The sequence below is a fragment of the Crotalus tigris genome, unplaced genomic scaffold, assembly GCF_016545835.1.
Source record: "Crotalus tigris isolate CLP2741 ecotype Arizona unplaced genomic scaffold, ASM1654583v1 scf7180000020560.477907, whole genome shotgun sequence".
Taxonomy (NCBI): domain Eukaryota; kingdom Metazoa; phylum Chordata; class Lepidosauria; order Squamata; family Viperidae; genus Crotalus; species Crotalus tigris.
Genome location: NW_024098077.1, coordinates 185,349 through 211,088, shown reverse-complemented (window position 1 = coordinate 211,088; position 25,740 = coordinate 185,349). Strand labels below are relative to the sequence as shown.

Here is a 25,740-nt window from a genome sequence, read left to right as displayed (position 1 = left end):
CCACGAGTCATAAAAGAGCCAAGGTGGCCTACCCCTGGTCTAGGAGGCTCACCACTTAGAACAGGAGGGATAGGCAACCTTGGCTCTTTTGTGACTCATGGACTTCAACTCCCAGAATTCCTGAGCCAGCATGGGGGAACTATGGCCCCTTCATGACTGGTGGACTTCAGCTCCCAGAATTCCTGAGTCGGCCATGCTGAGGGGAAAGGGAGAGGTTTCCAAGCTGAGCTATGCTGGCTCAGGAATTCTGGGAGTTGAAGTCCACGAGTCATAAAGGAGCCAAGGTGGCTTACCCCTGGTATAGGGTCTCCGGCTTGAGCAGAGCTGGACTAGAAGATCTCCAAGGTCCCTTCCGACTCTGTTACTCTGTTCTTATGGATTATTCTGAAATATATGGTTTGGGGCTACGTTCAAGCAGATTCATAGCCCAAGGTTTCCATTCCACCAAAGGAATTGAGGTAACAGTCCCAAAAAAACCCCAAAGTGCTTTTCCAAAAGGCAACTGGACTTCCTGGATTTTGGTCTTCCCCCCCCCCTTGAAAACATTTCGCTTCTCATGCAAGAAGCTTCTTCGGTTCTGATTAAATGGTGGGGAATGGAACCGAAGAAGCTTCTTGGATGAGAAGTGAAATTTTTCCAAGGAAAAAAAACCCAAGAGAGTCCAGTTGCCTTTTGGAAAAGAATATCTGAGACTTTTCCTTTTTCCTTTCCTTTCCTTTCCTTTCCTTTCCTTTCCTTCCCTTCTTCATCCATTTACTCCCTTCCCTTCCCCATCCATTTACTTTCTTTCCTTTCCTTCTTCATCCATTTACTCCCTTCCCCATCCATTCACTTCCTTTCTTCATCCATTTACTTCCTTCCCTTCCCTTCTTCATCCATTTACTCCCTTCCCCATCCATTTACTTCCTTTCCTTTCCGTCTTTATCCATTTACTTCCTTCCCTTCCCTTCTTCATCCATTTACTCCCTTTCCTTCCCCATCCATTTACTTCCTTTCCTTTCTTTTCCTTTCCTTTCCTTTTCTTCTTCATCTATTTACTCTTTCCTTCTCCATCCATTTACTTCCTTCCTTCCTTTCTTTCCCTTCCCTTCCCTTCTTCATCCATTTCCTTTCCTTTCCTTCTTCATCCATTTACTTCCTTTCCTTCCCCTTCCCGTTGCTTTGACTTTATTTCATTTTGTTTCATTTTATTTATTATTGTTTTCCTTCTTCTCAGATTCAGGATGATTAGAATAGGAAGTTGACAAACTCAAGGCTGCCGCAGTTGTGTTAAAATCACAGCAGACGGCAATTAACAACATGGAAGCCAGCTGCTGATCTGGCCAGATAGTTTTTCATGGGGAATTCCACTTCAAGAATTGTTTCTGCAGATGCAATGCTTAATACTTCAAGGGGAGGGGGGGGGGTCTGAAGCATTCATTCCGATGGCTGAAAAGGCTTCTTAGCCAGCAATCTGAGGCCTGCGTTTCCTTAAAAAAAGGGGGGATTGGGGATTATCCGGGGGGGGGGGGCTTATGTGCCAGTTAGGATTTAATTTCCCATTTAAGAACGAAAAAGGAAAAACTGGACTTGTGCACAAATGTGATTTTGAGGCTTTTTAGTTTTACCTTCTTGAGGGCTTTATAGGTGCCTCTGAGTTATCGTGAGGTAAGATGGGCAGCCATCTTTTTACTTATAAGATAGAGAGAGGGGTGGGTGGGTGGGTGGACGGACGGACAGACAGACAGACAGACAGACAGACAGACAGACAGACAGATAGATAGATGAGAGAAAGATGACAGACAGACAGACAGACAGACAGACAGACAGATAGATAGATAGATAGATAGATAGGAGAAAGATGATAGATAGATAGATAGATAGATAGATGGATAGATAGATAGATAGATAGATAGATAGATAGATAGATAGATAGGAGAAAGATGAAAGATAGATAGATAGATAGATAGATAGATAGATAGATAGATAGATAGATAGATAGAAGAGAGAAAAAGAAAGAGAAAGAAAGAAAGATAGATAGATAGATAGATAGATAGATAGATAGATAGATAGATAGATAGAAATAGAGATAGACAGGCAGATGGAGAGAGAGATGAGATGATAAATGGTGATGGATGGATGGATGGACGGACAGAGACAGAAAAAGGTTGATAGAAATAGAAACAGGCAGATGGAGAGAGAGAGAGAGAGATGATAGATGGTTAGAGATGGATGGATGGATAGATAGATAGATAGACAGAGATGAGAGATGGTGATGGGATGGATGGATGGATAGACGGACAGACAGACATAGATATGAGATAGATAGAGATAGATAGATTGTAAGTCAAGGACTGACTTACTTGGACTTCCATTGGACAGCCTTTTGTCCATGGAAAGGGTAAGCGGGTTGGACTAGCAGACCTCTAAGGTCCCCTCCAGCCCTAGGATAGATGGATGGATGGATGGATGGATGGATGGATGGATGGATGGATGGATGGATAGACAGAGAGAGATAGAGATAGGATTCTATGACTCCTAAACAGGATAGTTCAATTTGGTTGTTTGTCGAATCAATTTGTATTAGCTGTCCATCTCAACCATCCCTCTATTTTTTATTTTCTTTTCAGTTACTTTCTCTTTTATCTTTAAGTAAAAACTTTAATAAAGTTGCCTTTTTAAAAACAAAACAAAACAGCTACTGCTGTCTCGACCAAAGAATTAGCTGGTGTGTTTTAGCTTGTTTGTTTATATAGCCATCTCTCCAGTTAACACTCTGTTCCTTCCTTCCTTCCTTCAAATTCACCTAGCAGACGAAAAATCAAAATCAAAATATTTAGAGTAAGGGATTCAGGCAAAGACCAAGATTATTATTTTTTTTTTTTTTTAGAGTGCCTTAATTTGGACTCATGTTGCCGATCGTTTTGAGTAAACAAACATCGGTTGCAGCTAAGGGGAATCTAAACTTTTGCATCGTTAAAGTTGTGCAATCCTCAAAAAGGTGTTAGTAAAATCTACTAGAAAAAGGCATTCCGAAGGAGGGGGTTTTCTGGCTTGGAGTAAAGGGGAGTGGCTGGTGAATGGTGAATTAAAAAAAAATGAATAAATGCAGATATGTGCATGAAATTATTTTGGCCTAGATCAGCATTGGTCAACCTGCTCCTTTTCCCCTGCTAGAATTGCTCCATTTCTTTGCAGAGACCCTGCAATGTCCATCTTCTGAGGGTTGCAATCTACTACCTATAGAAGGCACCAGACTTAGTTGTGGGGCTGATCCTTACCCTAACATGGTAAATTAAATAGAATAGAAATCATTGACAAAATGTAGTATGAAGTTGGGCCTAACGGTTAAGGCAGTAGTCTAGATTTTACAGTGTTTCTCAACCTTGACAATTTTAAGGCATGTGGACTTCAACTCCCAGAATTCCACAGCCAGCATTGCTGGCTGTGGAATTCTGGGAGTTGAAGTCCACATGCTTTAAAATTGTCAAGGTTGAGAAACACTGTCTAGAAAGTGGGTAGACCCTGAATTCTAGTTCCATCTGTCATTCGCTCACTCACTTACTCTCTTTCTCTCTCTCTTTCTCTCTGTCTTTCTCTCTTTTTCTTTTTTTCTTTCTTGCTCTTTTTCGCTCTATTTCTTTCCTGCACGCTCTCACTCTTTCTCTTTCTTTTTCTCTCTCTTGCTCTTTTTGTCTTTGTCTTTATTTCTTTTTTGCGCGCTTTCTCTCTTTCTCTCTTTTTCTCTTTCTCCCTCACTCTCTTTCTTTTTCTCTCTCTCTTGCTCACTCTCCTTCTCGCTCTTTCACTCTCTTTGTTTCTTTCTCTTTCTCTCTCTCACTCTCTCTCTCTCTCTCTCTCCCCAACCAACCTCACAGGTTTGTTGTAAGGAAAATAAGAGGAGAGAGTGTTGGATATGTTCACCATAAAATAATAAAGGCAGGGAATGAATGAATGAATGATAAAGGCTGATCCTACATGATCCAAGTTTAATGTCGGCCTGCATGCCTACAGCATTTATCTAACGTCAGTGCAGTCGTGATGCTTCAGACAGACATAAAATTACTCATGTACTTAACAGTTGAGATGGATTGTCGTTGTGGGGAAAATAGGAAGACGGAAGTGTGTTGGAGATGCTCGCCCGCCTTGAATTATTTGTAAAAATAATGCAAGCGGGATACAAATAAATAAAATAACATTTTTGTGGTCTCGTTGGGGTTTTAGTGGCTTGTGTATATTACACTAGATGGCTGGCCTTACTGACTTAACCTACAAGCAGAAAAACTGGGTGGAAATAAAATATTTTATTAAATATTTATTTATATTTTAAGTATTTTATTTCCGTCAAACTTCGTAACCACCCATCTGCCTCATAGAGAGGGTCTCAAAAATACTCAAAACAACTGCTGGCAATAATGGAAGATGAAAACTTAAGATTAAAAAAGAGAGAAAAAGATCCAGAATGCTACCATTTTCTTTTCACCCGATCAGTGAATGGGGAGAACAAGATTTAGAGTTGTACCAGCTTGGTAGTTAATCATTGTATGGATGTAATAAAAACTTGCATAGTTAAGAGAATTCTGAAATTATTGTGTGTTTCTTCCCAAAACAGAACCCTTAGCATGGAAGGGAGGTGAGAAAATGCTCAATGCCTCTGGAATTGCTTAATTATTAACCCCGAGAGAAACAGATAATATTTTCCCCAGTCACCTCATGTGAACCTACATTTTCTGTTTCCTTTACTTTCAAGGCTCCTGTACAGCATATTGATTCCGTTAAAATACTGTGTGGGTGTGCACATGAACACACACATCGAGACTGTGAGTTCTAGTTCTGCTTTAGCTATGAAAGCCCTCTGGGTGACTTTGCGCCAATCACCAGGAGACTGTGAGTTCTAGTCCCGCCTTAGCCATAAAAGCCAGCTGGGTGATCTTGGGCCAATCACCAGGAGACGGTGAGTTCTAGTTCTGCTTTGGCCGTGAAAGCCAGTTGGGTGAGCTTGGACCAGTCATTCTCTCTCAGTCCAACCCACCTCACAGAGTTGTTGTTATGGGGAAAATGGGTTTGTTGGAATACGTTTGCCATCTTGAGTTACTTGCGAAAACAATTAAAGGCAACGATATAAATAAATAATCATTGGAAAGGAGAGCCCGATGCGGAGAAAGATGGAAGGCAAAAGGAGAAGGGGACAGCAGAGGATGAGACGGTTAGATGGTGTCATTGATGCAGTGGACATGAATTGGGGCAGGACGAGGGTGTGTGAGTGTGTGTGTGTGTGCTGTGGTCCATGAGGTTGCAAAGACTTGGACACGCGCCTCTGGAAATTCTCAGTCATCCAGTTCAGGGTTATCCCAAAGGCAACAGGATTTTGTTTTTGAAAAAGCCCCTTTGGGAGAAGACTTAGACACGACTTAGCAACTGGACAACAAATAAATGAGTGAAATGAATAATAGCAGTGTCCATGTAAACAGCTTTTTGAGGCGGTGATAGCATTCGCCTACAAGAAAAAGAGATATATGATTTATAGATGGCATTTAATACCGGTGAGATTAGCGAAAATGTTTAAAAACATGTCAAACAACTGTTGGAAACCTAAACAAAAACCAGGTACTTATTATCATACCTGGTGGACGTGCCCTAAAGCCAGTGGTGGGATTCAGCCGGTTCGCACCACTTCGGCAGAACCGATAGCTAATTTTTTTTGTTGCCCCGGCCCAGAATGGACTTCCGGAAGCGGCATCCACGCAGAGAACCGGTTGTTCACATGTTTGAATTCCACCACTGCCTAAAGCTAAAAGATTTGGGTCAAAAATACACAATGACTAAAAAACATACAGATTTTAAGCCAGAACTTTTTCGGTTAGGCCTAATAGGAGGAAACTGTGAGAAAGATTGCACATGCTTAATTTGACATGTATTCACTGCAGCGAGAATTGTACTTGCCCAATATTGGGAAAATGAAAACTTACCAACGGAAGAAGAACGAATTAAGAAAATTTTAGATTGTGCAGAAATGGACAGGTTGACATTAAAGATAAAAGAGAAAGAAGACTCTGTACTTTAGAACGTGGGACAATTTTTATCGATGGCTAGAAAAACAAGTTAGAGAGAAAGGAACGTGATGTGTATTATGTAACCTTGAATATATACTAGTAAGAAGACTATTGAGCGATTAACTAACATCCTGGTTATGATAATATGTAGAGGTGTGAGTCTATACATATGTTGTACGTAGTCTGTTTAGGTGCGTGTCATGTATGTGTTTCACTTTGAGAGCGGGCAACTAAATTTCATTTTTGATGTGTGCCGTTGTGCCCACAGTAAAAAAAAATGACAATAAAGGTTATCTAATTATTACTCACTGTTCTTTAAATACATGAACCCAGACAACATGCTGTTTGCTAAATATTAAGAATGTTATTTTAAAAACCCTAAACCTAACCGTATAAAAAATACTTTTTTTGAATTAAAGAGACATATTCTGTTTTTTTGTCTCCCTTCTCTCCAGGGTTACGACAGGCTGCAGAAACATTCCATGGTTCACTATGATCCAGATCTACCCCAGGACTTCACCAGCGACACCTTAAAATCGCGGCACCAGCAAAGAAATAGCAACCAGCATCATCACGACTGGTCATTGACCTCTGAGCCTGGAGCGACTTCTCAAGCTTGCTTCCTTCCTCCAGAGCCAAACCGAGAAGTCACTAATTCTCCTAAGGTCTCGGGGTCAGAGGCCGGACTCTCATTCAGCAAATCCCAAGTTAAGAAGGCAAAGTCCAGCAGCGCCTGGGCTCAGCTGACGGGCGGTAGTAACAAAGATCTTTCCCCTTGCACTGGAACCCCAGGGTCAAACACGCTCGGAGTAGCTTCCCAGGCTGGCAATTTGGTTGACTGCAGTGGATTTTTGAGTCCAGAGGCTGGGGGGCAGGTAGACCCCCTCGATCAAACCAGCACCAGCTCGAAGAAAAAGTCCAGTAAGAAAGACTTAAGCCACCAGACAGTCCCAAATACGGAGCTAGAATGGATGAAAAACGCTCCAAAGTCACTGGAAGCCCAGCCCAACAACCACGTGGACGGGAAGAAGGAATCCAGTGCGAACAAACTGCCATCTCCCCGACAAAGCCCAAACTCTGCTAACCTTTCTGAAAACGATTCAAGCCATGTGCGAATCACTATCCCGATCAAAGGTCCCATAGGGGAACCCCCTGGTCACAAACGGAAGAAAAGACAGTCAACAAAAATGGCTCCTGAGAAGGCCATCTTGGAGAAATCTCCATTTTCTGGGCACCCTGTAAGCAGTGATGTCGTAGTCGGCCGGAGTAGCAGCCAAGCCGACTTGTCTAAGAAAGATCCCCGTATTACAAAGCCGGGGAAAAATCCTGAGATCGAATCTCCGTCAGTGGTACCCAATGAAAAAAACGAGATGACCAATAAATTGCCCTCAAGCAATGCAAACAGGCTTAGAAAGACCACAACCGTCACATCTGTTTCGGTGACAAATGATATCCCTGCCCTCAGCAAGCATTTGGAGATTCAGCACCCCAAATTTTCAGCCAAACGAAGGTGGACTTGTAGCAAACCTAAAAATGTGTTCCGGGAACCTTCTCTGGGTCCATCTGAGAAGCTGATGATAGAACCTCCATCCGCTTATCCCATAACGCCGTCGAGTCCTCTCTATACCAACACAGACAGTCTGACTGTGATCACTCCCATCAAGAAGAAGAGGGGCCGACCCAAGAAACAGCCTTTGCTCACCGTCGAGACCATCCACGAGGGAACGTCCACCAGCCCAGTCAGCCCAATCAGTCGGGAGTTCCCGGGTACAAAAAAAAGAAAGAGGAGACGAAGCTTGGTCAATCTGGCTCAGATGCCTTCAGGAGAAGAAAACTCGTCTGGCGAGTTGAAATTTCACAAAAAGGTGGGCAAGCTCGGCGTGCTGGATAAGAAGACCATCAAGACGATCAACAAAATGAAAACCCTGAAGAGGAAGAATCTCTTGAGCCAGATCTTGTCGTGTTCCAGTAATATCGCTTTGAAAGCAAAAACCCAGCCGCCAGCCAGCTCGGGAGCTCCAACGATTGACGCGAGATTAGGAAAGCAAATCAACGTGAGCAAACGAGGGACGATCTACATAGGCAAGAAGAGAGGGAGGAAGCCGAGATCGGAGGTCCAGTCTCCGCCGGAAGATCCGAAGACGGTTGTCAAACATTTGAGGCCTGTCTCTAGCCAGCCTGATCACCCAGCCGTGCCTTTAACCTTGCAGTCCCTCGTGACGTCCTCACCAGCAACGGTTCACCCGCTCTCAATGCAGCTCGTGGGGTCTCACGGCAACCTTAGCCCCGCCAGCACCGAAACCAATTTTTCAGAGTTAAAGACGATGCCAAATCTACAACCCATCAGCGCGCTCCCCACCAAAATTCCGAAAGGAATCCACGGCGGGACTTGGAAGTTGTCCCCACCCAGGCTCATGGCCAACTCTCCCTCCCACCTTTGCGATGTCGGTTCTCTGAAGGAAATCACCTTGTCTCCCCTGAGCGAGTCCCACAGCGAAGAAACCATACCGAGCGACAGCGGCATCGGCACGGACAATAACAGCACGGCGGATCAAGCCGAGAAGACTTCAGAATCCCGCCGAAGATACTCCTTCGATTTCTGTAGCCTGGACAACCCGGAAGCTGTCCAGTCGGACACCAGCAGTAAGAACAGGCACAGCCACAGGCCCAAGCATCTCATTGTGGAGAACTTTCTCTCCCACGAGTCCATGAAGAAGCCAAAGCACAAGAGGAAGCGGAAAAACCTACAGAACAGAGACGATCTCCAGTTCTTGGCTGACCTGGAGGAGCTCATCAGCAAGTTCCAAGTCTTCAGGATTTCTCACCGAAGCTATACCTTTTATCACGAGAATCCGTACCCCAGCATTTTCAGGATCAACTTTGATCCCTACTACCCTGTGCCATACATCCAGTACGACCCATTGCTGTATCTTCGCAGGACCTCCGACATGAAGTCTAAGAAAAAGCGTGGACGGCCTGCCAAAACCAATGACACCATGACGAAGGTGCCTTTCTTACAAGGGTTTGGTTACCCTATTCCCAGCGGGAGTTACTATGCACCCTACGGAATGCCTTACACATCAATGCCTATGATGAACCTTGGCTACTACAGTCAGTACCCGGCCCCGTTGTACTTGTCTCACACCCTTGGCACGGCGTCTCCTTTCATGAGGCCCACTGTGCCCCCTCCCCAGTTCCATCCAAGTTCACACATGAAGATGCCCAACACTGCCAAGCATAAAGCCAAGCACGGCGTTCACTTGCAGACGCCCGTAGGGATGGGCCTTGGGGACGTCCATTCCTCGCTGACCTCCGCCAAGGTTTCGGGGGCCAGCTTATCCGGTGGGCGACTTCACAAAAGGAAACACAAACATAAGCACAAACACAAGGAGGAGCGGATATTGGGGGCTCACGAGGACCTCAGTAGCCTCTTTGCAAGCAAGACTCCCGGTTTCTCAAGCCATTCGGTGGGCGAGAGGCTAAACGTCTCCGAGAAAGACCTCTCCTTGTTGACGGAGAAAGTCAAAAACAAGGACAAACAGAAGCACCAGCACTGTGAAGCTGGGCACAAAGGGTCCAAGAGTAGCTTTGAGGTGGACACCCTCTCTACCTTGTCGCTCTCCGACACCCAACAGTGGGTCCCGGGCAAAGATAAGAACAACTCGAGCGGTGATGAGCCCTGCATGAAAAAGTACACCGGGAACGCGGACAGCAATACGAGGACCGATGCGACGGATGTCTTTGGCGAGATGAATTCTGGGAGTGACAAGCGAGACGGGGACCCCAGCGGAGCGAAGAGAAGGAGCTTTGACGGATTTGGGACCTATTGGGAGAAGGACTTTCAGACGTTCAGAGCAAGTCGGAAGGACAGGAATGTCTACGATTCTTCAGCTGTTTCAGGTAAGAGAATTCCTCCAGCAACCGAGTATCTCTCCCATCTCTTTCTAGATGCGCAAATGACTATTCCGTGCTGTTTAACTGCATTTATGTATAATCAATTGTCTATAATCAAGCAGACATTATCCGTCCTAAGTCTTTGCTGAATACAGGATTCCACAGACCATTTTTGACACAAGAACCCTACAAAGGGGGTTTGAAAAACCTCTGGCAAATGAGAGCTCTTATATCAAATGTCCACTGGCTTCAAGGTCATATTTGTTAGAAGATTATTACTGCTGGTCTGGTTGAATTTCTTTCCTTGTAGTTGTCGACTTTGTTGGTTCTGATTCTGGGGGCAACAGAGAATAAGTCCACGTCTTTTCAGTGGGGCAATTCTTCAACTGTCTGAAGAATGCTATTACCTCTCAGTTGTCTTGTTTGTGCTAATGAATGTTGACCAGAAAGAATTTCATCCTGTGGTCTGGAATCCGTACTTCCCCAAGGTAGCGTTTATAAGCGCAGGTAGGGTCCACAATTTACAACCACGATTTCTGTTGCTAAGTGAGACGGTGGTTGAACGATCATTTTAATTTGTTCCCCCCCCCCGTTGGACAAAAACGTTCTTGTGTGAATCGCTGAACCACACGAACCCCAGAACACTGCACCGGTCAGAAATATGAGTCAGTTGACAGGCGTCTGAATTTTGACCACTTGGCCGGGGAGATGCTGCAAACACTGTAAGCAAAAAGTGGTTGTAAGTCATGACTTCAAATGATCACTAAACAAATTGTTGTAAGCCGAGGACTACCTGTATTGTATCTTTTCAGCAGAGGGATCAGGTTTCTGACTTAAGTTTAATCTGTGGTCAGCAAGGACACCCAACACCTTGTCACGTGCACGACGATCAAACCAAGTTTCTCTGCTCCTTCATCCTTGCTAAATTCCCTCCCCCCCCCCCAGTCCACTGCTCTAGCCTAGATCTTTTTAATTTTTCTCTCTTCCATCTAAAATCCTAGCCACCCCTTCTTGTTTCGTGTCACCCGAAGAGCGGAGGAGGATCCCCTTAATTCCATCATCAAAATTGTAGATAAAACTGTTGAACCGCCCAGGGCCCAGGACGTAGTTTCATTTTGTGTCCCTTCACTCACTCTTTCCCTCCAAGCTGATATGGAGTCATTAGCCAGCAGCCTTTGAATGTGGCCACTCAGCCAGCTCATAAGAGCCGAGGTGGCGCAGCAGTTAGAGTGCAATACTGCAGGCCACTTTAGCTGACTGTGTTCAGCAGGTCAGTGGTTCAAATCTCACCGGCTCATGGTTGACTCAGCTTTCCATCCTTCCGGGGTAGGTAAAATGAGGACCCAGATTGTTGGGGGCAATGTAAAAAATATATATATACATTGCTTACTGGTGTACACCGCTTAGAGAGTGCTTGCACTTAAAGCGGTATATAAGTCTCATAAATAAATAAATGAGTCCCATCTAGCTCAGTGGTGGCGAACCTATGGCACGGGTGCCAGAGGCGGCACTCGGAGCCCTCTCCGTGGGCACACGTGCCATTGCCCCAGCCTTGCCTACCCCCCGTGACCCCCTCCTCACCAGCAGCCCCCTGGAGGAGAGTTGCCCCCGAGCGTGGCCCACGCGGAGCAGTGCAGCCAAGGACATGGCAGCTAGACAGCGTAGACAAGACTCTGCCCTCACGACCCATCGCACACTCTGCCCTCACGACCCATCGCAGGCCGAGGGCATGGCCGCCATGGCGCTGCTGGGCAATCTGCGGCGGGGCCTGGAGGCAGTGAGTGGCCCTGCGGGCAGGCGGGGTAGGGGCAGGGCGAGGGTGGGGCAGGGTTGGGGCCAATATTTGGGCACTCGGTCTCTAAAAAGTTCGCCATCACTGATCTAGCTAGTATCAGCCAGACCACAGCTTACTGTTTCATGAAGAACATCCTGAGACACTGTGATAAAGATTGTGGTGTTTATAAATGTCTTTAGAAGTTCTCCATCATCCAAGTCATGGTTGCCTCAGAAATGCTTTTTCCAGAAGGCAACTGGACTTTCTTGTTGTTGTTTTTCCCCCCCTTTGAAAATGTTTTGCTTCTCATCCAAGAAGCTTCTTCAGTTCAGAACTAAATAACAAGAGTTGGAAGGGACCTTGGAGGTCATCTAGTCCAACCCCCTGCTCAGGCAGGAAACCCTATACCATTTCGGACAAAACGGGTGGAAACTAATCAAGGAGAGAAGCAATCTAGAACTACGGAGAAACTTCTTGACAGTGAGAACAATTAACCAGAAGCCTCCAGAAGCGGTGAAGGCTCCAACACTGGAAGTTTTTAAGAAGAGACTGGACAGCCATTTGTCCGAAATGGTGTAGGGTTTCCTGCCTGAGCAGGGGGTTGGACTAGATGACCTCCAAGGTCCCTTCCAACTTTACTACTACTATTACTACTATTACTAAAAACCTCCAGTGTTGAAGCATTCGCCGCTTCTGGAGACAGGTGGTTCCACTGGTTAATTGTTCTCACTGTCAGGAAGTTTCTCCTTAGTTCTAGGTTGCTTCTCTCCTTGCTTAGTTTCCACCCGTTGCTTCTTGTCCTGCCTTCAGGCGCTTTGGAGAACAGCTTGACTCCCTCTTCTTTGGGGCAGCCCCTGAGATACTGGAAGGCTGCTATCATGTCCCCCCTCGTCCTTCTCTTTATTAAACTAGACAATTTACAATTTAATTAGACAAAAATGAAACATTTTCAAAAACGGGGAAAACCCCAAGAAAGTCCAGTTGCCATTTGGAAAAAGCATCTTTGGGACGTGGTGTTCATAGCATTCCCCTTACTTATTCAGCTTTCCCTTACTTACTAACTTTTATCAAGGAAAATGAGGTTGGCTTGTTCATGGTTTGATTGCCACAAATCCTAGGTTTGTTGCCTATTCAGATGTTCATAAAGATGCAGTTCGGTCATCTCTTCAAAGATGTTGCCCGGTATGGAGATCAAGCTGAAAAGTTTGTAATTTCCCAGGTCATCCTCTTCTTTTTTGAGGGCGAGATGATAATTTGCTCTCCTCCAGTCTCTTAGGAGTTCGCAAAAATTGCCAAAAAAATCTTTGTGGTTGCATTCACCGGATAACTTTAGTAACCTGGGATCTAATCCTTGAATTCAGCTAAGGTAGCTGAGTTCTCTCTCGTCCTCTCTTTGTCTAATTGGGTATGTCTTGCCTAACAAAGAGAAGGACGAGGGATGACAGGATAGAAGTGTTCCAATATCTCAGGGGCTGCCCCAAAGAAGAGGGAGTCAAGCTGTTCTCCAAAGCGCCTGAAGGCAGGACAAGAAGCAATGGGTGGAAACTCATCAGGGAAAGAAGCAACCTAGAACTAAGGAGAAACTTCCTGACAGTGAGAACAATTAACCAGTGGAACAACCTGCCTCCAGAAGCTGTGAATGCTCCAACACTGGAAGTTTTAAAGAAGAGACCGGACAGCCATTTGTCCGAAATGGTATAGGGTTTCCTGCCTGAGCAGGGGGTTGGACTAGATGACCTCCAAGGTCCCTTCCAACTTCATCATCATCATCATCATCATCATTATTATTATTATGGATTATCGCACAGTCAGCCAGATGTTCAGACTGGATTTGGCATTTTGTCTACCTATCGAGTCCTTACCCAGGACCTGGGATAGGCAGATGTGGATGTTTGATGGTATTACAGATATCGTCGCAGGATGGAAGCAGTTCCTAGTAAGGCCGCCTTTTGCAATTGACTAATAGCGAATTTGTCAATGCCAATGGTGTTCAAGTGGTGCTCCAGTTGTTTTGGGATTGCACCCAAGGAGCCTATGACTATTGGTACTACCCTTGCTTGCTTTTGCCACAGTCTTTCTATTTCTATTTGTAGGTCTTTGTATTTTGTTATCTTCTCCAGTTCTTTCTCTTCTATTCTGCTATCTCCAGGCACTGCCACGTCCACTATCCAGACTTTTTTGTCTTTCTTATCGACAATTGTTAAGTCTGGGGTGTTATGTTGCAGGTGCTTGTCTGTTTGAATTCTGAAGTCCCAGAGCAGTTTAATTTTATCATTTTCTATGACTTTCTCTATTTTATGATCCCACCAGTTTTTGCTTACAGGCAAATGATATTTTTTGCAGATCTTCCAATGCACCATTGTTGCTACTTTGTCATGCCGCTGCTTGTAATCAGTCTGTGCAATCTTCTTGCAACAGCTTACCAAGTGGTCCACTGTTTCTTCAGCTTCTTTGCATAGGCGGCACTTACTGTCTGTTGCTGTCTTCTCAATTTTGACTTTGTATGCATTTGTCCTTAAGGCTTGGTCTTGTGCAGCCAGAATTAGTCCCTCGGTCTCTTTCTTCAATTTTCCTGCTCTTAGCCATTGCCAGGTTTTATTATTATCTGCTTTCCCAGCTATTTTTTTCATGTATTGGCCATGTAGTGCTTTGTCTTCCCATGCCTCTATTCTGTTCTTCATTTGGTCTTTCTTGTAGGCCAGTTTGGTCTCTCCAGTAGTTAGTAAGCCTTCCTGATATACTAATTTCAGTGCATCTTCATCATTGTTCTTCAGATATTCTTCCAAAGCCATTTTTTCTTCTTCAACCATCTGATGTACTTGTAGCATTCCACGCCCACCTATTTGCCTTGGTAGATAAAGTCTATCAATGTCACTGCGTGGATGAAGGGCATGATTCATTGTCATTATTTTTCTGGTCTGCCTATCCATTGCTTTTAGTTCTGCTTGAGTCCAGTCCACTATTCCAGCTGTGTACCTAATGACTGGGATTGCCCAGGTGTTGATTGCCTTTATGGTATTTCCTCCATTGAGTTTGGATTTTAAGATCTTCTTCACTCTCTTGATGTATTCACCTCTAATCTTTTTCTTGACTTCAGTGTGCTTGATGTTGTCAGCTTGAAGGATACCCAAGTATTTGTAGTACTCTTCCTCATCCAGACTCTTAATGTTATTTTCGTGGGGCATCTTGATTCCTTCAGTTTTCACTATTTTTCCTTGTTTGATAGTAAGTGTGGCACATTTGTCCAAGCCAAACTCCATTACAATATCTTGGCTATATATACGGACAGTGTTGAGCAGCGATTCTATTTCAGATGATGTTTTTCCATACAGCTTCAGATCATCCATGTAAAGGAGGTGGGATAGTCTGGCAGATGTTTTTGATGTTTGATAGCCATGTCCTGAGTTATTCAGTATTGTTGACAGAGGAAATAGTGCAATAACAAATAGTAATGGTGATAATGAATCTCCTTGAAATATTCCTCTCTTGATATTAACCTCTCCCAGCTTCTCACCATTGATCTGCAACTGTGTCTTCCATTGTGCCATCGATCTTTGCACAAATTTTCTGATGTTTCTACTTACTCCTGTTATTTCTAGGCACTTGATTATCCAATCATGTGGCAGAGAGTCAAATGCCTTTTTGTAGTCAATCCATGCCACATGCAGGTTGGTCTTCCTTCTCTTGCAGTTTTACAAGATCATTTTGTCTATTAGGAGTTGATCTTTTGTTCCTCTGCTATTGGGGCGGTTTCCTTTCTGCTCAGGTGGAAAGAGAGGAATTATTATTATTATTATTATTATTATTATTATTATTATTATTATTATTATTATTATGTCTCAAGTTTGCAGACAAATTTGTTTTTTTCTCTCCCACTCTTCTTGACAAGTGAAATTGTCAGCAAGGGAGGGTAAAAATGAGGCAGGACTTCTGACTCTTGACAGGGTTAGACTCCCAGCAGATGTGCAGAACATCGGGGCCCACAGTCGCTTTTCAAACAAGATGGAGTACAAATAAATTTAATTAATCAAAAAACCATTGAAATTCTCCATTATCCCCATTATATGACTTTCTGAAGGACTGATCATCTCACGCAGAAAGACTTCATTTGCATCTTCAGCCTACCCAGATGGTCTTATGTTCTGTCACATCAGATGTTTCTTCTTAAATTAGGATCTCCACTTCTTCGGGATTTCTCCCCCCCCCCCCAATAAACTGTGTGCATTGATGAGCATTCTGAGGTGGTGAGTACCACCTACTGGCATTTCGGTTGTAGTGTCCTGTGAAACTTTGAGTCCCCATCTTGACCTCTTGATTTTCCCTATATATGTTCTGCATACATAGTTCTGGAGTGTTGCCTCCCTTCTTCTCCTGTTCTGGTTTCATATCGTCCTGGTGACTCAATGTCTGCCAAACACTTCCTTCCATTTTTTAAGGTGTATCCCATTTCTTCTCAAGAGACCTTGATGCAGGTAGCATTAAACAATGTTCTAGAACAGGGGTCTTCAAACTTGGCCCTCTTATGACTGGTGGACTTCAACTCCCAGAATTTCTCAGTTGGCCATTTTGATGAAACTGCAGGCTTGGATCCAGACCAGGGGGTCTTCAAGTCTGGCCCTTCTATGACTGGTGGACTTCAACTCCCAGAATTCCTCAGTCAGCCATTTTGATGAAACTGCGGGCTTGGATCCAGACCAGGGGTCTTCAAACTTGGCCCTTTTATGACTGGTGGACTTCAACTCCCAGAATTCCTCAGTCGGCCATTTTGATGAAACTGCGGGCTTGGATCCAGACCAGGGGTCTTCAAGTCTGGCCCTTTTATTACTGGTGGACTTCAACTCCCAGAATTCCTCAGTCGGCCATTTTGATGAAACTGCGGGCTTGGATCCAGACCAGGGGTCTCCAAATTTGGCCCTTTTATGACTGGTGGACTTCAACTCCCAGAATTCCTTAGTCAGCCATTTTGATGAAACTGTGGGCTTGGATCCAGACCAGGGGTCTTCAAACCTGGCCCTTTTATGATTTGTGGACTTCAGCTCCCAGAATTCTTCAGCCAGGTACGCTTTCTGAGGAATTCTGGGAGTTGAAGTCCACAAGTCATAAAAGGGCCAATTTTGAAGACCCCTGTTCTAGAACCTAGTCCTTCTTGGAAAATTACCTTTGCTTCCAGTTTCTTCACTTGCCTGACCATGGCGTCATGGTCTCCAGAGATTTATTTTTTTTCAAGGTCTCCCATGGTGAGGTCTTTCATCCCCATTTGGATCAAGAAGGAAAGATGATTGTTACTGGCTTTGAATAATGCTGATCGCCTCCCTATCATGTCCTGTACACGGACATCTGGAAGACAATACACGTCCCCCAGTGTCAGATCAGCTCTGGACATACGTGCTTTGGTTTCCCTGAAGACGACATCTCCCATCATTGTGACACATGCCTTCTTTCTCAAGGTCATTCTGGGATTTCTTCAATCCTTGGATTCCAAGTGTTTCTTCGTTGTTTTAGGACATGATTTGTTCAGTCAACTGTTGAACATCTTATAGAGGAAGAATCTGATAATTGGTTCCTGAATTCTACTGGTACCAACTTCCTCTTGATATTCTTGCTACTTCCACTTGTTTGCCAACAGGCCTTTTTAGCTCTTCTGTGTTGTTCTCTTCACTTCTTCTGCTTTTCCTGGAGAACTTCCATCTCTCCTGTCGAAGAACCTGTCACCTCTTCTGCTTCATTTCAAGCAGAAAGAAAAACGTTGTTACACTTTGCAGGTCATGATGATGGTTCCCTTCCAATTCATGTTCCTTGGAGACTTCCCTACCAACACTTAAGCTTCATTAGTGTTGAGCAAGGCTCTTCAAAGTTGGCAACTTTAAGACTTGTGGACTTCAACTCCCAGAATTCCTCAGCCAGCCCTGGCCTGGCTGAGGAATTCTGGGAGTTGAAGTCCACAAGTCTTAAAGTTGCCAACTTTGAAGACCCCTGGTGTTGAGCCTTAGTTGTGGTGTGTTTGATGGTTTATCTTATTGATTAGTTAATGGTTAGGCCAGGAGGGCAAACACATAAACTGAGTTAATTTGGGAACTGGGTGTTGTGTGAAAGTAGGCTTGACCCTTTTCTGGCTGGTTGAAATCATTCTGCTGGTTCCAAGTCTGTATATCATCATCACTGTATTCAATGGAACCTGAATTAAATGGGATAAACAAAATAAGAATTTACACACACACTCACACACACACACATAAACATAAATAATAATAATAATAATAATAATAATAATAATAATAATAATAATAATAGTAAAGTTGGAAGGGACCTTGGAGGTCATCTAGTCCAACCCCCTGCTCGGGCAGGAAACCCTACACCATTTCGGACAAATACATACATACATACGTGCACACGCATTATATATGCAAGGGATTACAAGGTCGTTAAAAGAAACAAAACTATATAATGATTTTGTGCCAATGACATGAGTTATATACTGATCTGAAGAATGTAACTGAAATCATTTCTGTGTTGTTATCATGACACATTTGCCATTGTGACTTGGGATAGACATGTAGCAGTCAAGAGACACATTTATTAATCGGTAGTAGCCAGGGAGTGCAGTCAAAAACTGGACAGGACCAAGAAAATAAATAGAGTAGAGTAGAGTAGAATTAGAATTAGAATTAGAATAGATCTGGAAGGGACCTTGGAGGTCTTCTAGTCCAGCCCCCTGCTCAAGCAGGAGAACCTATACCATCTCAGACAGGTGACTAGAATTCTGGGAGTTGAAGTCCATGAGTCATAAAAGAGCCGAGGTTGCTTACCTCTGGTCTAGCCTCTTTTTAAAAACCTCCAGTGATGGAGTGCTCACGATTTCTGGAGGCCAGCTGTTCCACTGGTTGATTTTCCTCACTGTTAGGAAGTTTCTCCTCAATTCCAGATTGCTTCTCTCCTTGACCAGCTTCCAGCCATTGTTTCTCATCCTTCCCTCTGGTGCTTTGGTGAACAACCTGGCCCCCTCTGCCTTGTGACAGCCCCTCAGATACTGGAACACTGCTATCCTATCTCCCCTATTTCTTCTTTTTTTTAGTGGTGGAGTAAAGGAGAGAACTCATATATATACATTTATATAAGCATATAAATCTCTTGCGTCAGGGCGACTGAGTGGAGCTGAGCATTTACTGACCGGAGGCCCTTCCTGACGCCTACATGGAGTTCCCAGCAGATGTTTCCTCTTTGCGGGCAGAGAGAGAAACATCTGTCTCTGTCTAGGCTTGAACTCTCAACATCCTGAATGTGAGGCGAGCGTCTTCACTTCTAGGCCACCACACCGCTCGAAAGAATGCAGAATTATAGAATATAGAATACAGAATAGAATACTCTTTATTGGCCAAGTGTGATTGGACACACAAGGGATTTGTCTCTGGCGCATACGCTGTCAGCGTACATACAAACAACAAGGTGATAATCACAGACAACCAATAGGAGAAGGTAGTAGGAAAGATAAGAAGGCTAATACAGCTCTACTACATGGATAAATATCTCGCGCAGATGTCCATGATCCCAGCTGTTTAAGCCAATTCTGTAGCTTAAGGGAGGATAATACCTAGAATGATCTTTAAGGGTTTAATACGTTGGATTAATTTTTTCTTTGTCTAACAAATTTATCTCATTGGAGGTGGAGAAGCTTAAGAGCTGCTTAGTAAGATTGAGTAATATGGTTTGTGGTAGGAAGGCTTATTAGGGGATAGCAAATTTCTAGTGGTTTTCTCCTAGATCTGTCCAACGTGAAAAGACACGTTAATCAATCCACCGCAAATCAGTCATCTGAAGCCTTATGGTGGAAGAAAATGGAAGGATTGGACCACCACAATAGACCAATACATTGTGGTCCTAAGACACTTAGTTGCATGTAATTTTCTAACCATTGCCTCAGTGGAACCTTGGTGGTAAGAAGGTATAAAAGTAAGGAGAAATTTTGAAAACCGTCAGTGGAATAGCTTGTCTCCTGGAATTGTGGGCACTCTATCACTGGAAGTTTTCAAAAATAGAGCAGACAACCATTTGACCAGGATAGTAGGTCTCCTGCCTTGAGCTGGAGGTTGGACTAGTCCAGGGGTAGGCAACCTGGGCTCTTTTATGACTCGTGGACTTCAACTCCCAGAATTCCTGAGCCAGCATGGGGGGGACTATGGCCCCTTCATGACTCGTGGACTTCAACTCCCAGAATTCCTGAGCCAGCATGGGGGAAACTATGGCCCCTTCATGACTCGTGGACTTCAACTCCCAGAATTCCTAAGCCAGCATGGCTCAGCTTAGAAACCTCTCCCTGTCCCCTCAGCATTGCTGGCTCAGGAATTCTGGGAGTTGAAGTCCACGAGTCATAAAAGACCCCTGGACTAATCACTAGCAGACCTCTAAGGTCCCTTCCAGCCTTATCATTCTACGTTCTATATTTGGTGTTGTTGTTGCTGTTTTGAAGTGTGGATGAGCTGGACTGATCTTTCTTGCAGCCAATCCCAACAGTGCTTTGTATATCATTTCTCCATTATTGTATTATTATTATTATTTTTATATTGATCCACGAAAGCTACAAGAGGGTTCTGACTGAATTTGATAGTTTTGACTTCGAGAAAATTCCAGGATTTAAGAGGTTGTTGTAATATGTGTGTGCTGTTCTAAGTAATGCATCTTCTATTATATTATATTATATTACATTATATTCTGTTATATACAGAAGGATAGGATAGGGTAGAATAGAATAGAATAGAATAGAATAGAATAGAATAGAATAGAATAGAATAGAATAGAATAGAATAGAATAGAATAGAATAGAATAGAATAGAATAGAATAGAATATGGAATGAGATAGAATAGAATGGAATAGGAATAGAATAGAATATATGGAATAGGATAGGATAGGATAGAATAGAATAGAATAGAATAGAATAGAATAGAATAGAATAGAATAGAATAGAATAGAATAGAATAGAATAGAATAGAATAGAGCTGGGACTTGGAGATCTTCTAGTCCAGCCCCTTGCTCAAGTAGGAGAACCAATATACCACCTCAGACAAATGATTGTCCAGTCTCTTCTTAAAAACCTCCAGTGATGGAACGCCCACAACTTCTGAAGGCAAAGCTGTTCCACTGATTAATTGTCCTCACTGTTAGGAAGTTTCTTCTTAATTCCAGGTTGCTTCTCTCTCTGGTCAGTTTCCAACCATTGTTTCTTCTCCTGCCCTCTGGTGCTTTGGAGAATCGTTTGACTCCCTCCTGTTCTTGGTGGTAGCGCCTCAGATAGTGGAATACTGCTATCATGTCTCCCCTATTTCTTCTTTTCTTTAGACTGGCCAGACCCAAGTCCCGCAGCCATTCTTCGTATGTTTTAGTCTCCAGGCCGTGGATCATCTTAGTTCTCTTCTCTGAATTTTTTTTCCAAACTCTCAACATCTTTTTTGTGATATGGTGACCAAAAGTGCCTGCAGTATTCCAGGGGTGGCCTCACTAGGGATTTATAAAGCGGTACTAATACTTCACGTGATCTTGTTTCTATGCCTCTGTTTATGCAACCCAGAATTGTATTAGCTTTTTTGGCTGCTGCTGCACACGGCTGGCTCATGGTCAAGCGATCGTCCACTGAAATTATTTTTTTAAGAGGTACTTATACTCCAACTTTTGGGAATTAAGATAAGATTCAGGACAGTTTATGTAACAGTGAATAGGTTGGTGTGTGTGGCAGAAGTAAGTGACAACTTTCCTGAGACAAGCACTAGTCTTTTCAGACAGAAGTTCTGGATTGGGAACATGACTGTCAACAAGAAAATAGGTGAGCTGTGAAGGAGCAGAGATGCGTCCATCAAGTAAGGAGAATTACACGATGCTGGCTCATTGTTGTTAAATGCGAAGTCGTGTCCGACCCATCGCGACCCCATGGACGACCTTCCTCCAGGCCTTCCTGTCCTCTACCATCTTCTGGAGTCCATTTAAGTTCACGCCTACTGCTTCAGTGGCTCCATCCAGCCATCTCCTTCTCTGTCGTCCCCTTCTTCTCTTGTCCTCCATCTTTCCCAGCATCAGGCCCTTCTCCAGGGAGTCCTTCCTTCTCATGAGGTGGCCAAAGTATTTGAGTTTCAACTTCAGGATCTGGCCTTCTAAAGAGCAGTCGGGGTTGATCTCTTCTAGGACTGACCGGTTTGAACGCCTTGAAGTCCAGGGGACTCGCAGGAGTCTTCTCCAGCACCAGAGTTCAAAGGCCTCCATTCTTTGGCGCTAAGCCTTTCTTACGGTCCAACTCTCACAACTATATATTATTGTTGTTAGTTGCAAAGACCCATCGCGACCCCATGGACAACGTTCCTCCAGGCCTTCCTGTCCTCTACCATCTGCTGGAGTCCATTGAAGCTCACGCCTACTGCTTCAGTGACTCCATCCAGCCACCTCCTTCTCTGTCGTCCCCTTCTTCTCTTGCCCTCAATCTTTCCCAGCATCAGGCTCTTCTCCAGTGAGTCCTTCCTTCTCATTAGGTGGCCAAAGCACTTGAGTTTCAGCTTCAGGATCTGGCCTTCTAAGGAGCAGTCAGGGTTGATCTCCTCAAGGACTGACCAGTTGGATCGCCTTGCAGTCCAGGGGACTCGCAGGAGTCTTCTCCAGCACAGAGTTCAGAGGCCTCCATTCTTTGGCGCTCGGCCTTTCTTATGGTCCAACTTTCACAGCCGTACATTGCAACTGAGAAAACCATGGCCTGGACTATACGCACTTTTTGCTGGTTCATATGAATGTCTAATTTGTGGTAAAGATTGAGCACCACCCTGCTCAGCCCCTGGAATGAAAATGTTTCTTCCTCATGTGTTCAAATTGACTAGCAGGGGAGAAATCTACCTCCATTGGTGGACGCGTGGTGCACTTTGATGCAAATGTTGACAAAAACGCCCCAGTAGAGATGCATTTCCACAGTGAGAAAAAGAATGGAAATGATGTGGCTTTGTAGGCTAAGCCACAGAGTTACTCCCTCTGGGCGTATTATGCACATTAGAGCAGTGGAAGCTTTCAAAAATGTTTGGAAGAGGGAATTCCAAAGCCTGACAGTGTAAATACAGTCTCTTGCAAGCCTGAATGCAGAGGCACGCTGGCTGAGGAATTCTGGGAGTTGAAGTCCACGAGTCACAAAAGAGCCAAGGTTGCCTACCCCTGGTATAGGGTTTCCTGCATGAGCAGGTGGTTGGACTAAAGCAGGGCGTTTCAACCAGGGGTACGGGTACCACCTGTGGTACATTGGCACCTGGCAGGTGGTACGCGAGCATCCTAGAAAAGGGGTAGCGGGAGAGGGGAATGAGCTGAACCGGTGGCAGCACCACACAAGCCTGAGTGAGAGACGGCTGGAGCTGCAGGGCTGTCAGGGCTGAGCGGAAGCACCAGGATCAGCGCCACTTTCCAGCTGATCGGCGTTTCTTCGGGGCTATCAGGGCTCAGTGGCAGCACCAGGATCAGCGCCAGGCTCCAGCTGGAGCTCGGCGCTGATCCTGGCGCTTCTGCTGAGCCCAGAAGAAGCGCCGATCACCTGGAATGTTGCAGCATCTCCAGGGTCTTGTGATTTACATCCAGATGCTTGGCAACTGATTCATATTTATGACGGTCACAGTGTCTCAGGGTCATGTGAAGTGACCAAAATCTGCTGCAACCACCCAGCAGATGGGGGGGAATAAAAACCAAACACTCCCCCCACCCCACACCCACTGCCAATCCTCAACAGAAATGCTCACAACAATAGAAATCTCGGACAGAAGGAAAAGCGCCGCCGGGCGGGCAGGCAGGTGTCTTGCTCGGAGCTGAAAACACCAACCTGAAGATGACGAATGAGACTTCGTCAAAACGTCGCCAAGACACTTCCAATTTTACACGGGAGAAAACCCAAATAACCAAAGACCTACATATATATATATATATATATATATATATATATATGTATGTATGTATGTATGTATGTATGTATGTATGTATGTATGTTTGTGTGTATGTATAAGTATATATATGTGTGTGTGTATAAATAAATGTGTCTGTGTGTGTTTATAAATAGATATATGTATGTTTGTGTGTATGTATATGTGTATGTCTGTATATAAATATATGTATGTGTGTATGTATATATATATATAAATTGAAAACAAATATATAATCAGAAATATATATAATCAGAAATATATATATATATAATCAGAAAACAAATATATATAAATATATATACATTTGTGTGTGTATATATGTATATATGTTTGTGTATATATATAAAAAAATATATCTATGTGTGTATATATGTTTGTGTACATGTGTGTGTGTGTGTATGTATAAATAAATATATGTATGTTTGTAAGATAAAAACAAATAAGTTCTAACACCAGGATAACATTAAACCACAAACTGTTTAATACGTGCTGAGCTTTCGTCGGCCAATACTGCCAACATCATCAGAGCATATGTATGTTTATGTGTATATGTGTTTGTATATAAATAAATATATGCATGTTTCTATGTGTATATGTGTTTGTGTGTATATATATGTATATATATGTTTGTGTGTGTATATGTATATATATATATATATGGGTGTGTGTGTGTATAAATATATATGTATATAAGTCAATATGTATATTTCTCTGTGTGTGTGTGTATATATATATATATATATATTGTGTGTGTGTGTGTGTAAATAAATGTATGTTTTTATGTGTGTGTGTGTAATCCCCTCTTCCCACTTCCACGGAGGTCTTTCTTTTTGTTGAGAGAGTCTCCACTGGGGAGCTAGTAGGATTTTAGAGGTCGCTAATGTGCATAAAAATAAAAATAAAAAATAGATTTTCAAATATTTCCGAAAAGATGCACAATGAGGATGCTTGGAAAATTAGAGTGATGGCTCTCAGGTGCTTCCCAGCCTTAAGCACGCACACAGACACACAAAATGGACACGCACACACACACACCATTTTGGAAGCCGTTGTTCGCAAGGCTGCTGCGATTGTGAAGATGTAGCCCAGCCATTCATCACTGCGCTTCCTCCAATGCTGCCTGCAGATTCATTGGAAGGGGGCCCAGGAGAATGGGGGACCCTCAGCCACCGTTGCTTAGCAACCGATGAATGCAGGACCCGCCGCCAGTAAGGATTTCTCCTCCTGCCTTGCCTGTCATCCTGGCCTTGATTATCAAGTGACAAATAAAAAGGAAAATAAAATAAAAACCTTTCTCCGGGCTTGAAATCATCTCATTTATCTTTGCCGGTGTTTTCAGGTTAACGGCAAGCAAGGGTGGATTGCCTGGGATTCTCCATGCAGCCGATCTGCGGATCGGTGAGAATAGAATAGAATACAATAGAATAGAATAGAATAGAATAGAATAGAATAGAATAGAATAGAATAGAATAGAATAGAATAGAATAGAATAGAATATGGAATGGGATAGAATAGAATATGGAATGGGATAGAATGGAATAGAATAGAATAGAATAGAAAATATGGAATGGAATAGAATAGAATAGAATAGAATAGAATAGAATAGAATAGAATAGAATAGAATAGAATAGAATACGGAATGGAATGGAATGGAAAATATGGAATAGAATAGAATAGAAAATATGGAATAGAATAGAATAGAAAATATGGAATAGAATAGAGCTGGAAGGGACCTTGGAGGTCTTCTAGTCCAGCCCTCTGCTCAAGCAGGAGAACCTATACCATCTCAAACAAGTGACTGTCCATTCTCTTCTAAAAAACCTCCAGTGATGGAGCGCCTACGATTTCTGGTGGCAAGCTGTTCCACTGATTAATTGTCCTCACTGTCAGGAAGTTTCTCCTTAATTCCAGGTTGCTTCTGTCTTTGGTCAGTTTCCAACCATTGTTTCTTGTCTTTCCCTTCGGTGCTTTGGTGAATAACGTGACCCCCTTCTTCTTTGTGGCAGCCCCTCAAATACTGGAAAATTGCTGTCATGTCTCCCTTATTTCTTCTTTTCTTTAGACTAGCCAAACCCAAGTCTTGCAACTGTTCTTCGTATGTTTTACTCTCCAGGC

The 25,740-nt window shown here is 43.6% G+C and overlaps 1 protein-coding gene across 1 annotated transcript in view; it reads left to right on the top strand.

Annotated features, from left to right (window-relative positions):
- Window positions 1-25,740, top strand: part of SETBP1 (SET binding protein 1) — a 292,143-nt gene that overhangs the window by 172,421 nt on the left and 93,982 nt on the right. The window contains exon 3 of the mRNA XM_039367099.1: window positions 6,488-9,932. Within this exon, the coding sequence (XP_039223033.1) occupies window positions 6,488-9,932 (3,445 nt within the window). The remainder of the gene's footprint in view (window positions 1-6,487; window positions 9,933-25,740) is intronic.